Here is a 15,567-nt window from a genome sequence, read left to right as displayed (position 1 = left end):
TGGGCAGAGAAGTGCTAGAGCTTAGATCTCCTGACTCATGCTTCCTTGCTCTTCCCACTTAACCATAAGCTTTTGAATGCAGGACCCAGTCTTTTCACCTTTGCTTCTTTTCTTTCTTCCTCCCCAATATGTGACAGCCTATTTCTGAACTACATATTTTTTTATATATTCTTCCCTATTGGACTGTTTTCTTCACTAGTACCACACAGCTTTAAGTACTATATTTTTTAAATGTTTTGTTACATAATAGAGCTGGTCCAGAAACTCTCCCTGAAAAGAGGAAAAACTGAGTCTTAGGAAATAAGAGGTTTTTGATTTTCATAAAATGTTACATATTCTGAAAGTATGAATAATTTTAGAAATACCTGGTAATCTAGGATTGGTTCCCAGAAAAGAGCACTGAATAGATGGGAGAGGGTTTTGTATGTGTGTATGTTGAGGGCGTATATAGGTTGTAAAGAATAATAAGATACTTTTTTTTATCTCCTTAGCTAAGAAAACTTTTCTTGGGCAAAATAAATCTTTCTGGGGACCTCTAGAACTGGTAGAAAAGCTTGTTCCAGAAGCTGCAGAGATAACAGCAAGTGTTAAAGATCTTCCAGGACTTAAGTAAGTGTGAGGTTGAATTCTGTTTGTCAGCGAAAACATTCTTATTAACTATCCCCTTGAAGAGTGAGATTAAGACAGTGGTGACCATAATAATTTATTTCATAACAATCCAAAATGCATACTTTTGTTATGAATAGGAACTGTTTTGAGAGAACTGGAAATGTAGAATATTAAGAGAGGTATGCCTATGAGGGATAATTTTTATTATTAATCTGAGAGAGATTGTCTTCATGTTAAAATATCAAACATTTTATTTTTTTAAAGTACTTCTGGGGATCAGTTAGTGAATTTCAAGACATTAGATGAAGGGAGGTGGCATACTGGCCTTGACTTAAGAAAAATAATGTGTTGGATAGAGTTTAAAAACCAAGATTAAAACAATTGTCAAGTGGACCTCAGGAACTGACACCTGGAACCTGCCTTAGAACTTGAGAAAGAGTACTAATCACCTTCCCAAATTAGATTGGTTTAGCTTTAATCAGATAGAGGTCTTAGTGGCCTGTGTCCACATTATTATTATTTGGGCATTTAATATCCACCCTAAACTTATGAGGATTTACTAACACTAATTTGATGGAACATTTTCATTTGAGCCTCTTAGAGATCCTGCCTTCAAATTATCTTATTCAGTAATTAATTCTTCACCAGAACATTTGTTCCAAACACACCCTCTGGCTCTCTCTAGGCCACACAAAACTTCACAGAGGATATGGTAGGAAAGGTTGTGAGGGACACCTCAGTGTGCATGTTCTGCTGGGGGACCATTAGCAAGAGTAAGTGAATCTGTCCCTCTGTGACCCCTGTTTCTGCTACTTTTAGTTATTTGGCTCCTGTGTTTTTGTAGGACACCAGTAGGCAGAGGAAGAGCCTGGCTTCGATTGGCATTAATGCAAAAGAAACTCTCAGAATATATGAAAGCTTTGATCAATAAAAAGGAACTTCTCAGGTATGAACATATTCTTGTTGAACTTTGTTTTTCTCCTGCTACATTGTCATATGAGGTCAAATTATATAAATTTATCATTTTTGTAGATCAGAAGCAGTCGATTCATAAAAATTTCACATAGTTCAACTGATAGCTTCTCCCAAACCTCAAGAATAGATGTTTTTATATTACATGTGCTGGCTGTCACTATGGCATATATATGGTCCTTTCCAGGAAAGTCTAAAATCTAACACCTCCAGAAAACAGGAAAAGGTTTTTGACACCTTAGCATGCACCTAGGTTCAATAAGACAGGAAATTGACATGTAACATTAAATTCAAATACAACACGCACAAAATTTTTTTCTAGATGGATCATAGATACAAATGAGAAAGATAAAACAATAAAACTTTTAGAGGAAACTGTAAGAGAGACAGAAATTTCTTAAACAGGATTTAAAAGTTCTACCTATAAAGAAAAAAAAATGGATAAATTGGTCTACATTAGAATGAAGAACTTCTGTTTACAAGTACAAATATATGAGAAAAGCATGAATACTCAATTCAGTGAAAAGACCATTTTGATCACTTTTCTTTCAGCTGGACTGTTTATTATCTAGAATCTATTTGTGCATCTATCATCTAAATAAAGTATCCAAGCTATCCTTTTTTTTTTTTTTTTTTACTGTTTTTGCTATTATCATAGATTATCATATTCAACCATGAGGCAAGCATTTTTCTCGTTATCTTGTGATTAGATCATTGGTTGTTGAGGTTTTATTACACTAGAGCATTCCATGGATCTCTCTTACAGCGAATTCTATGAACCAAATGCCCTCATGATGGAAGAAGAAGGAGCCATAATTGCTGGTCTGTTGGTGGGTTTAAATGTCATTGATGCTAATTTCTGTATGAAAGGAGAAGATTTGGACTCTCAGGTATGAGCAAGATATTCGGTTACCAAATGTGTCACTCGGAGTTCTGTTATCACAGAATTTGGATTGATTAGATTACACCAAACAAATTAGGGGAAATTCTTTAAGTCATAAATAGGATTTCCTTTCATTTCTATGTTAATATAAAAAATTAGTTTGTTTACCTCCCCACTTGGCTCATTTATGCATTCTGAATATTTTTCAAAATCTGATCTTGACTGTGATCCCTGTTAAAAATATGTTGTGCAAACTAAAATATACATATACAGGCTAACTGATATAGACAGGCTAACTACTAAAAGTCAATATAGCATGGTAGTTAAGAGTGAAGGCTCTAAAGCCAAACTGTTGAGGTTGAGATTTCTGGCTTTTTCGTTTTCTACTTAGTTTCTTTTTGGTTCAGATTAGTTATCTGTAATGTGGGGATAAAAAATACTACATCTGTTTCATAGTGAAATTGTGAGAAATAAAGAAGTTAGTACACCTAATGTGCTCAGAACAGGGCCTGGCACATACTCAGTGCTCAGTTAAAAAGCCTGCTGCTTTCACTATGACTATTTCTCACCCCTTCTGTATGAAATACTACAATGTGTTACATTTTACTCAGAGAAATGGGGGAAAAGTATGATATTTTGATGTTGATTTTAAAAAAGAAATAAGCTGAATGATAAAAGAGCAATCTTGAAAAGTTTGACATGCATCATTGAAAATTTGGAAGAACAGATACCAAAATGTCACAGTGGTCATCTTCAGGTGGTTAGGATTCTGGATGTTTTGTATTACTTTTGTTTATCTGTATTTCCTTAAACTTCTGTAAGGACATGTACGTTATTATTTTCATTACAATTTTAAAAGTTATTTCTAAAGGTGACTATTTGGGATAAGTAGCAGAATAATTAAAATAAGCAAAAGAGAAAAAACTTCAAACTTAAAATTTTTTTAAATATGCTTTATTGATTATGCTGTTACAGTTGTCCCAATTTATTTTCCCTTTGTTCCCCTCAATTCAGTGGCCCCCTTCCTTCCAGTTACGCCCCCCTTAGTCCATGCCCATTGGTTTTGCATATAGTTCTTCTCAACATCTTCCTGTCCACTCCCTCCTACTATGCTTCTTAATTCCTGTACCATCTTCCTCCCTTTCCCCCCTTCCCCTCCCTGCTGACCTCCCCCCAAAATGTTCCCCATACCTATAGTTCTTTTCCCACTCTCGTTGCCTTCTTAGTCTGCCTTTGTTTTGGTTCCTAGTTTGTTGTTGGTTGTGATACAGTTTTCATTTTAATGTTCATAGTTTTGATCCTCTCTCTCCTAAACAAGTTTCTTCAACATTTCATATAACAGTGGTTTGGATCTGATGAACTCCTTCAGTTTTACTTTGTCCTGGAAGCACTTTCTCTGCCCTTCTATTCTGAATGACAGCTTCACTGGATAGAGTAATCGTGGTTGTAGGTTTTTGCTTTTGATTACTTTGAATATTTCTTGCCAGTCCCTTCTTGCCTGCAGAGTTTATTTTGAGAAATCAGCTGATAGTCTTATTGGGACTAAACTTTAAATTTATATTAAGTTTTCAGTTGACTTTCTTAGTCTGATCTGGTCTTCTAGTTCTGTTGACTTAGTCTTGTTTCTTTACTTACAGCCCTTGTCAATTCTTTATTATAATAAAAGTAAAACATTTAAATGTCATTAAAATTTTTTAGTAATTGTTGTGACTATAGAACTATTTTGCCTTGGGAATAGAATCTAATTTTATATTAAATTTTGAAAATTCTCTCTGTAGGTTGGTGTTATAGACTTTTCTATGTATCTCAAGGATGGGAACAGCAGTAAAGGGAGCGAAGGGTATGTACAAAGAAAATTAGGTTTCTTTTTTATTTAATGTTCTTTGATAGTATTTATAGTTTACAACAATTCTGGTTTTTAGCAGACTTGCTGAAAGAATTTCTAGTCGTACAGCTCTAACAGCATCTTGCCAAAACTATGTATTGTGTATGCTAAACCCTAAAAGGGGTTCTAAAGTGATTTTCTTCCCATGTAGTTCAGGGGAAAACAGAATTAACAATTTTATAAGAGGAACTCAGTGTTCCATCTCTTCCAGTAGTGTTTGAAAGCATGATCTTTCCAGACAAGAAGGATTGCATTCTCAGTTAGCTCTAAATTTACGATATTAAATATATATCTTGGGGTTATGTAAAATGTTACTGTTAAAGGGGATTATGTGGGAACTTCATTACTTTTACAACTCTTGTAACTCTACAATTATTTCAGAATAAAAGGTTATTTTAAAATTCTTATACTACTTAGAAATTGGAGATCAAAGCATATCTTATGCTATTTATAAATTTAGCAGTTGAAAGTATAATTAGCTGAAGTTGTCAACCTTGGACATTGAGCTAAGATTATATCACTTATTCTTTAAGTAATTGTAGAGGTATGTGGCCTTGATTTTATCTTCCGTTGAAAAGTCTGGCTGTTGAATGTTTCCCTACTATACATTAGTTGGTTCCAGAAGTGAACCTCCCTTTTCACACTTTATTTGTTCATGTAATAATAAATACTGATCTTTATGAAAGCCTTTTACACCATTCATTTTGAAATACAAATGACATTTAAAGGCAAATATATCCTTTGAGAAACAACTATTATACCAGCATAAGCTTATTGCAATTCCTACAACAAATGAAAAATTGTTATACGAGTGAAGCTAAAAAAATCTATCAGAAGAAGAAAATGTTTACTCTCTAAATGTCTCTGATAGATTTTAACATTATATCTATAACATAAGTTATTGATGTGTATAAGCTATAACAAAGGCTTTCTTAATATGGGTTTCTGTGTGTCTTTTTCCTTTTTTCTTTTTAAACCTTCATGTCTTTCTTATTGATGTCAAAGGGTTATACACCAGGTCTGTCTTCTTGTTCAGTTTATGCCACAATTTCCTTTCTATGTTTTATGAAAAGATTGGGGGAGGGGGAATTTTGATGTTTCTAATATTATTTTCTGTTTTCTCTCACTTCCCCCTGCCTCCCCAGAGATGGCCAGATTACTGCAATTCTGGACCAGAAGAACTATGTGGAAGAACTCAACAGACATCTGAAGTAAAGAATGAATAAACATTTATTACTTTACTGGGGGTCTTGTGGGTAAAGGGAAAGGTAAACTAATGAAAGGTGAGGATAAATTGAGACAGTACTCAACAAATGTATACAGAATTCCTGCTTGCCAGGCACTGAGGTAGGCACTGGAAAAAAATGGCATTTAACTGTTCTGGTGACCTTTGGTGAAAGGCAGTAATAAGATTTGTATGTAATTATACCTCTAGTGATTAAATACATTCAGTTAAGTTTCTTAAATATGTGACATACAGTAAGTCCTCATTTAGCATTATCAATAGGCTCTGCAACTTTAAGCAAAATGACGTATAATGAAACCAATTTTACCATAGGCTAATTGATATAAAGAGGAGTTAAATTCCTACAGCATCTCATGAACATTATAACAAGACAATGTTGAAAGAAATGGTGTCATTCGAGGACCTACTATTTACATTTGAAATTGTGGACCTCTTGGTTCAGTAGATCTAGCCACATATTTCAGGACTGATCTTTGGTAAATCCCTCATTGCCTTAGTACCTCTGGATTAATCATATCTCATTGATCCCTTGCATTTCTCATTTAAACATTGGATTGATAGTATTAATTTACCCTTTCTTCACTGTCCCTACCATTAATTCACCAAGTACTCATCAAGTATTTTTCAGAACTGTCCAGACCATGAAATAATCTTCTCTCTCCTAAGGAGAGCTATCCAAAATTTCTTGGTATTCTCAAGCACATTGATGTTCTAAAAAGACTGTCAAATAATTGAAAACATTAATATATCTATTATTATCTTGTTTATAGTTTTCCTATGAAAGATAATTATTTTAATTTAACTAAAGACCATAACATGATTATATCAATATCAATTTAAATCACTCTCTTGGTTCCAGCTAGAAAACTCCAGAACAATTTAAGTACATTCTTAATGTGAAAGAACTAATAATGACTACAGTGAACTATGGAGATGTTAGTCAAGCAAAAATGGTTATAGTTGACAATGAAGTATAAGCATGACACTATTAATTTTACTCTTGTCATGCCTGAGTTTCTTTTAATTGGGGACATCAATGCCTAGGGTTGAAAGGAGTAAATGATATAACTCAAGTAAAACCATTTAGAATAGTGTTTGCCGTGTGGCACGCAATTTATATAGCCTGTTATTATATATATAACTCATATAAGTAAACCTTTACGTTTACAGTAGTCCCTCTCTATATTGCTGTTCACTTATCGCAGCCTCACTGTATCGCAGGATTTTTTAAAATATATTTAATTATTTATCACGGATTTTCCACTATGTTGTGGGATTTGGCAGTACTGTATACATATGTTGTTAAAGTTACGTAGGTTTAAGAGTGTAGAATATGTTTAAGAACATAAGTAGTGTTTATAAAAGTGTGGAAAAGGTTAATAAGGGACTGGGAACAGTTTATAAGTGTGTGGGAATGGTTTGTAAAGCCTTAAAATATACATAAATACTAAAATAAATGTAAGGTTCCTACTTCGTGGGTTTTCACCTATTGCAGGGGGGTCTAGAACGTAATACCCGAAATAAGTGAGAGAATGCTGTATAGTGCATTTGCTTTTTTATTTCATTCAACACATTCTTATTAAATACAAACTTCAGTACCAGTGATGAGCTGCTAAGACACACATCCCCTTATAAGCTGTCTCAGAGCTTGCAAGTCTGAAAACTCATGCACAATACAATAAATGATGTGTGGTGGGTATTTAAAAGGAAGCTACAGGCTATTGTTCTATATCTCAAAAGAGACTTATGTTTTTCCTTCTCTTGATAGTGCTACTGTAAACAACCTTCAGGCAAAAGTGGATGCATTAGAAAAATCCAACACTAAACTGACAGAGGAAGTAAGTGTTTAGAAATTCTTTGAAGACTTATAAACTTTAATAATGTGCATTAGTGGAAAGAAATTTCTCTGGAGCCTTGGAAATAAGGGACTTGACTTTTCAGATAACATACCTTTGTGTTCTGACTAGGAATGGCCAGCTGGCTTATCTCAGTTACCCAGATGGACTATGCAGGCCTAGAATGTAGGCTGATCAAATATGTTGCTTTCTTATGTTTTGTCTGGGCTAGCCTAGAGTTAATGTTTAGCATATAGCATAATATTCATCATTTATTCATTCAACAAATGTTTTAGGTACTGCTGGTGTGCTAGAGCTAGACAAAGATTTATATGTGCCAGGCACTGGTTTATGTGTGCCAGGTTGGCAAGCTCCCCACTTTCACAGGCCTTATATTCTCCTTGGGGTGGTGGATAGATAACATAAAGAGCACTGGTCAGAAGACCAGTAATCCCTGCTTACACAACATGCCACATGTCATGTGCTGCTGAGCAAGTAAGTCACTTGACTTCCAAAGGCCCAGTTCCCTTGCTGACAGATAAGGGTATTTATACTTCCTCTTTCAGTCTCACAAGTACTCTGAACATCAGATAAGAATATATATGTGAGTACTCTTAGAAAATTCTCTAAATTAAGAAGAGAAAAATGACTTCATTGTTTCACTTCTGATTAACATATTTTTTTCCTAACCTACCGAAGTGTAAGGTACATATTTCTTTTTCTTCAATGGCATTAGATGTTTTTATTAAAAACCTTATATAAATGTTTCCAGATGGCAGAGACTTTATCTTCTCTCTTTCTAACTATTCTGTTATATACAGTGGGATAAATAAAACCAAGGTAAGATACTAGCTATAAAATGCTGTTTAATCTTTTTTTTTCCTAGAACAAACGTTAACATTGTTGTAACTTTAAAACACCTTCCTTATTCACCATGCAGTGTGCAGATGGTGTTTTGTTGAGTAATACACTTGACAGCTCTATGGTTTTGTGAACCAATGTCACCCAAAAAAACTCAATTTAAAAATAAAATAAAATAAAAACAACCTTCTTTAATTCTCAGCTCTGTGGGCTTCATTTTTGAGTATATTAAATTATATTAAAACTCTAATTTATGGATATGACCCTTAGAATTTGATCCCACAAGACTTTCAAAATACTCTGCACATAAATCATATACTGTGATTTTACTGCTATTATATTTATTGAGGCAATGCGGCATAGCAATTAAGTATGCTCTCTAGAGCTGGACGACTTGGCTTCATGTCCCAACTCTGGCTTTCTAATCCTGGGCCAATTACTTAAGCCTCTATTCCTTTGTTTACTGTAAAATGGGGATGATAAAAACCGTAAAATTTTTGTGAGAATTAAATGATTTAATACCTAGACCAGTGCCTGACACATCACAACACTCAGTATATGTATAGTTACTAATTTTATTCCCTCAGTCACAGACCTAGATTTATTTTACTAAAAATATTAATTTACTCATTCGTTGACTTATTTATTTCACTGAGAAAATTTGTTTTCTTGAAACTTCGAACTTTTAGAGATAGGTAAGCATTGTGTGTAGGCTTTATAAAGGGCAGCTAAAGCTAATGAGGCCTGCCTTTTCTCTCTTGGATTTAAGAGGCTGAGTTTTAAATATTAAAAAACAGATCTCTTATCCCCTCCTGAATTATGAACCAATATAACAAGATGACAAGAATTAAACAGATGAAGATATAAATATCCACTGTATTGTTGTACAGCTGATTTAGAAAGTCCATTTGAATCTGAAGTCACCATTTCCTAACATTTCCTCTGATGATGAGACCTTGGAAAAAGCTGAGAGTGCACTTGGATCTAGACCAGAGTTACGTCTCCACACACTATCAGGTCCATGGAGCAGACAGAAATGAGCTTCCAGACTGTAGAAAGCATGCCTGAGCCCTCGCTCCTCTGTCCTTACACATTAGAACAGGAGCCAAGCAGAACCGCACCCACACTGCTAGTGAAGAGGTAATAAAAAGGGAGCCTAGCCTGGCTAAGGGGAGCCTGCTCAGTTCCATTCCCAGCCTCACTTAGGCACCTCCACTTTCTCTGTGGGGAGTAAAGGTCAGTAGGAAGGAAAAAGTATTTCCACTTTACTTTTCCCTCCTGTGGAATGGGGATATCAGTGTTTCCCCTGAACAGTATTCTGCTAGTAACATTACCTTATCTTTTTAGGTTCTAAAATGAAAATTCTTCAGTGCTTAATGGTACCTTTCAAAGTGAGAATTCAGGAGTTCATTTCTTTACTCTTTTAAAAATCATCTGTAAAAAGTCTTAGGGAGGGTTCATGAGTCCCAAAGCATGAAGTTGACCTCTTAAACATTTTAGAAATAGGTCTTCTAACTAAATACAATTATAAGTTATCCATGAGGACACCCTTAAGGTAAATGATCTTCTATTAACATTTTGGTACTAAAAAGTTTTACACGAAAAGCAGCAAAAGGAGATATTTTAAATTTGTGTCTAAGGGGGAAGAGGGGAGGAGGAAAAGGGGGAAAGATGGGGGAGGGTCTAGTCAAGGAACTAGTATAAACAACCCATGAAAATGGACAACGGGGTGGGGATTGACTATGGGAGAGAGGGGAGGTGGGCCCGGTGGCAGGGAGCACTGGGGGAAAAGGTGGGACAACTGTAATAGAAAAATAATAAATACATTTTTTAAAAGTTATTGAATTAAATAATATATTTTAATATGTGTCATAAAATATATGTAATGATTGATTAAATAAATACTTTGTGTACTAACAATTTTTTAAAATTTGTATCTAACCTACTTTCAAAATATTTCTCCTAAATTCCGTATAAGGACATGTTTATGGGGTTATAGGTAGCTATCTTTCCTTCTAAGAATATTTAAGCCTGAAAATCATGTCCTAGCAGATCATGGATTATCCTATCCTGTGCTCATAAAAGAAAGATTAAAGATTATTTTTCTAATTTTATAAACAGCTTGCAGTTGCAAACAACAGGATTATTACCTTGCAAGAAGAAATGGAACGAGTTAAAGAGGAAAGCTCCTACATCCTGGAATCCAATCGAAAGGTTAATCTCACTGAGTTTATGAAATTTTCCTAGAGAGAGTGTCAATGTGTTGGCAGTGAGGGGGAGCCTCTAGAGGACTGTTTGGAAGCAGTGAGCATTTGTATATATTAAGCAAACTGTTTTTACTGAGACTTCGTGCAAAACCTAGTGTACAGCGAAGGACGTGGGAGGGTGGTATCCCTTCGCCTACAGATGCTCCTTGCATTTCCACCATCTACATCTGTTTAGAGACTTCAAGAAACAGTTCATTCCGTTTCTTGTTTTTATGTACTAATGATCTGTACTGTATTTAAGTGTTATATGTGTTATATTAAATGTGCCGTTACTTTAGACAATTTTACTGTTTTGTAAAAAGTGTTTATCTGATACCACTAGGAATAAGTTACTATATAAATGAATTTCCTAGGTAGCTTAATCCCTTAAAGTACCAAAGTTTTTATATATGTCTAAACAGATATTTTGCAAACCTTTTATATATTATACAATTCTAAGCTTTCTGAAGTAGAGTACATAATGTAACACATTTAGCTCCTTATGATGGCTGAAGATCATGATTATCAACATTGACAATTCTGTACTGAATTATAGTGGTGCTACTTTAGGGAGCTATTGAAATTAATAGACATTCTAGCACCTGTGCTTAAATATTCCCAGATGGCTGTGGGCGTTACTTTCCACCTTTTATGACTTTGCTTGCATCTCTTCTTGCTGCTGTTGGTATTGCTATCTCTAGAAAGGTCTTCCTGTTCCCTTTTATCCTCATGCTTCTAACCTACTGTGACTTGGGAATGCAGATATCCAGTTATGAAAATGGTCCCAAGCCCTGGCCTGTGAGGCTCAGCTGGTTGGAGTGCCACCCCATAAACAGAAGGGTCGTAGGTTCAATTTCCAGTCAGGGCACATGCCTAGGTTGCAGGTTTGGTCCCTAGTTGGAGCGTGTATGAGAGGCAGCCAGTCAATGTTTTTCTCTAGCATCAATGTTTCTCTCCCTCTGTCTCTCCCTCCGTTCCCCTCTCTCTAAAATCAATCAGCATGTCCTCAGGTGAGAATAAAAAAATAAAAATAAATGGTCCCTAAACAGTTAAGTAACTAGGCTGAGTGGAGCTTAAAATAGTTTTCTGTGAGTAACTTTCAACTTTAATGTGTGGACTTTGTGAAAACAACTGTGACCACTCAGAAGAATCTTCTGATGGCCACCTTTTTTTTAACTGTGATCTCTCTGGATGGTTGGAGGCACCAGATGTCTGATCTCTAGAGAAGTAACATATTATCGTTTGAATTTTTGGCCCAATTCATAGTTGACAATGAATGCTATTTTGTTTCTAGAGACTGATTTTTAAGACTTCTATTTGGTTTGGTAAACTATATAAGGACTTTAAACAAAATGGCAAAAAATCTCCAGTGCAGCTTAAGAATTTTTAATTTACTAATAAACCTCTTCAGTTTCTTTGTTGTCTTCATTCATTGTTATACCTACTTAGATATGATTATTTTTCCTTAATAAATAGCAGTGCTGGTTTTAGCTAACTGTATAGGTTCTTTAAATCCTTAGAATATACTGTTTTATTTCTTTTTTCAAGGGTCCTAAGCAAGACAGAACTTCAGAAGGGCAAGCACTAAGTGAAGCGAGAAAGCATTTAAAGGAGGAAACACAATTACGACTGGTAAACTTTGCTTACATTCTGACAGCTCAGTAGCATGTTGAAGTGTAACAGCCTACTTAGGGGGTTTACCTTACAGGCCAAGGTCAGGATTGTCAGCAGTGTTCTGACACATTGATACGGATTCTATAAAACTGTTTCTTACTCTTGTTAACCCAATTCTCTATAACGCTTTCCCAGTCCATTTTATTTCTGAATAGTCCCAATAGCCAACAGTATTTTGCCAATCTTTTTTGTTTTTTGCTTTTTTAGTTTGTATTGCAAAACCATTATGTATATGGAACCTACTCTTTTAAACAATGGAATCCCCCTCCCCACCTCAGTTCTCCCTCCTGCAAAGATTCTTATATATCTCCTTAGAGGAGGCAGCTCCTCTTCTCCTTATTAAGAATCATTAAAGTAGAATTGTACTCTTTTACTTTTAGTTCTTATTTCTGAATTTAATCATGTTCTTATATATAAATAGAAAATGTGTCAGTGATATTAGTCTTAAAATATTTTTTAAATGAAAAATATATAAGAATGTATAATAAGGAATAATATTCTTGTATTAGATTTGACCCAAGTATTCGTATATTAATATACCCCTGGTATTAGTATGTTAACTCTCCTGAAATTTAGATAGTATGACAAACAAAAGGATCCCCCCAATAGTGTCTCTAACAATGGAGAGAAGGTTGAAAATAAATTTGTACTAAAAATTATTACAAGCTAAGAGTGTATAAAGCAGAATTTCAGGTTTTCTGAAGGAAAATATATTGTTTTAACAACCTTGAAATAATTATTGTTTTCCTTCTATGTGTTTGTGAATTAGATCTCAGAATACTTTCTATAATGAAGCTCCTACAAATAATATATGTTGGCTTTATAGGAAGCAGTCTGATTCATTTTTTGTCATTCTACTGTGTTCAGAGGAGTGTGTCAGTTAAGCAGCATGTGATAAAAATTTTACACACGAATTCCCACATCCTTGTATCACAAAAAGATGAACGTTAAAAAAGGAAAGAAATTGAGTCACAGTCCTAGGTTTGCCCTGGGCATCATAGCCTGAATGCAGAAGAAATTCAGGTGTTTGTATCTTTCATCATCCAAATAATGTTGCAGTGATAATGCTCGAAAGGAAAAGGGGGTTCCTGTTAAATGGCTATGAAAATTCAGTTAGCCATATTGACTAATTCACAGTAATTAAAATGTTACCCTGGGGACCCAAAGTGTCTTTTGGGTTTCTTGGGCTCTTGACTATTTCAACAGCATCCAAATTAAAGAGAATTGTGGCTGCCTCATTTTGTGCTAGCTACTATAACAGTTTATATATATTTCTATTATAAGGCTTGACATCAATTTTCTGTCTAGTATCTGATGAAGTGCCCCAGGCACGTATATATTTTAGACATTAAATAGCTATCTTTTGCCTACTGAGCTCTTCAGAATTTTAAATTATTGAACAAATGTTATTGTTAATTATCCTAATTATTATTGTCATTAATGCCCCTGCATTGAATGATAGCTTATAGCTATTTTGCCGGAATATTCAGACCTGGGAATTTGGTCTACCTTTTCCTGTGGAATTTTATGGTTTGTGCTTAGATGAGGAGAGAGTAAGCAGTTTATTTGTCTTTGGGGTCAGGATGTTGAAAAAGAACTGGAGATTCAGATCAGCATGAGACAGGAGATGGAACTGGCTATGAAGATGCTGGAGAAGGACGTCTGTGAGAAGCAGGATGCCCTGGTGTGTCTACGGCAGCAGCTGGATGACCTCAGGGCTCTCAAGCATGAACTCGCCTTTAAGCTGCAGGTAGGGGAAACGGGAGGGATAGGCTCACTGGCTCTCTAAAATCCCTAGGCTTTCCTCTGGCCCTCTTGTTGTCTGGAATCACACTTTAAAGGCAAGAAGAGTCGCATCTCATTTTGAGGCTAGCCACCTACCTATAAAGCACTTTAGGAATCTTGACCATCATGATGGCTTCTTTTCACATTGTATTGGCGAAAGGGGGTCTTTTTTAATCCTAAAAGAAAATTTCTACTTTCTAGTCTAACCTGCCAACTGAGTTATGTATTTCATGAGCTTTTGTACTAGAATACGCTAAATTGATGAATCTTCTGATGTTGATTTTTGTGACAAAGCTGCACGTAACAATACTAATTTTAAACGCCGGTTTTTGTTTTTTCTACCCTTGGGAATTAGCGGACTCCCAAATAGATGAGCATTTCTATTTCTCTATTTCCTGTTTACCTTCAGGTTTAAAAGGCATGTGCGATTTATTTCAGGATTTTATGCTATATATACATCACTCATACTTATTTTTTCATATCAGAGTTCTGATTTAGGAATAAAGCAGAAAAGTGAACTAAACAGTCGCTTGGAAGAGAAGACTAATCAGATGGCTGCTACCATTAAACAACTGGAACAAAGGTAAAGTGCTGTTTCTTTAGTGAAACATGTGGGCCTTCCCTGCTGGAAGTGAAGACAATATACTACATATTTGGCTATCAGAAAGTACATGAAATTCTCCCAGCTTAACATCAGGCATGCTGGTAGAAAGAAAGCCGATAACATTTTTTATTTCCTAAGATGTTCCTGAAAACATTTTAAGAAATATCAGCCTTTCACAATTGTTCTGAACAGTAGAACTTGAATCCTATCACTTAATACCATTTTAATGTCTTGTGTTAGGGGAGGGATACTTAACAAGGATGACAGAACTTTCAGACATGTTGGTGATTCTCTTACTGTTCATCACTGAAGTCTCTGAATCCTTTGATGCAAGGTGCTGTAGGGCTATTGAGGGCCTGTCTAATAACTTTAACCCCTTTTTCTCCTTCCGCCTGAATAGCTCTATAGCTTCCGATGTTACCACCCACCCATGACTCTGAAATATGTCTGTCTCCAGCCCAGTCCACCATCTGGAGACTGGTCTCGCGTTTTCATCCTCTGACCAGCTGTTTCCTACCAGACACTGCCATTCACAAAGTACATCCTCTCCCTGTGCTACTCTTTCGTTGCTCTTTTGGTCTGAGAACACTGTTGTCCTCCTAGTGCCAAGAGAAATGGCTGAGACTTCGAGCTCAAATGAGCCACAGCACCCACGGCCCTGCAGTGAGCCACTCTTGCCACCTTTACACCCACTGATCACCCTTCTTGCACTTGAGCAAAACTAAACTACTTACTGGTCCTTGGACATGCTTCCCATTTTGCCCATCCATTTTTTTCCTAATAGTTCCACCAATTAGAAATGCCCTTCCTCTCCCCACGTGCTTGTTCAGATACATTTTTTACATTCAGGCTCAAAGGCTGCCTACCCCAAGTTTCCTCTGACACTTCTTCCCAGCTGAAAATGATCTACCAAACTGTCCTTGTTGGAATTCCCATGGCCTTATATCCATACCTCCCCATACTGCTT

The 15,567-nt window shown here is 35.6% G+C and overlaps 1 protein-coding gene across 5 annotated transcripts in view; it reads left to right on the top strand.

Moving 5' to 3' along the window:
• Positions 1-15,567, top strand: part of RUFY3 (RUN and FYVE domain containing 3) — a 71,027-nt gene that overhangs the window by 44,171 nt on the left and 11,289 nt on the right. For 4 of the 5 annotated variants that reach the window (XM_090266788.1, XM_090266789.1, XM_090266792.1 and 1 more), the window contains 10 exons: positions 492-609; positions 1,454-1,555; positions 2,348-2,471; positions 4,243-4,304; positions 5,495-5,560; positions 7,364-7,433; positions 10,413-10,505; positions 12,086-12,169; positions 13,794-13,961; positions 14,482-14,579. In XM_090266788.1, coding sequence (XP_090122914.1) covers positions 492-609; positions 1,454-1,555; positions 2,348-2,471; positions 4,243-4,304; positions 5,495-5,560; positions 7,364-7,433; positions 10,413-10,505; positions 12,086-12,169; positions 13,794-13,961; positions 14,482-14,579 — 985 coding nt within the window. Of the gene's footprint in view, positions 1-491; positions 610-1,453; positions 1,556-2,347; positions 2,472-4,242; positions 4,305-5,494; positions 5,561-7,363; positions 7,434-10,412; positions 10,506-12,085; positions 12,170-13,793; positions 13,962-14,481; positions 14,584-15,567 lie in introns of those variants that run through there. The other variant, XM_090266790.1, reaches the window with a different exon arrangement.

The sequence above is a fragment of the Furipterus horrens genome, unplaced genomic scaffold (assembly GCF_987537825.1).
Source record: "Furipterus horrens unplaced genomic scaffold, mFurHor1.1.pri manual_scaffold_2, whole genome shotgun sequence".
NCBI classification, from domain to species: Eukaryota; Metazoa; Chordata; class Mammalia; order Chiroptera; family Furipteridae; genus Furipterus; species Furipterus horrens.
Note: the sequence above shows the minus strand (reverse complement) of the source record. Positions and strands in the feature narration are given on the sequence as shown.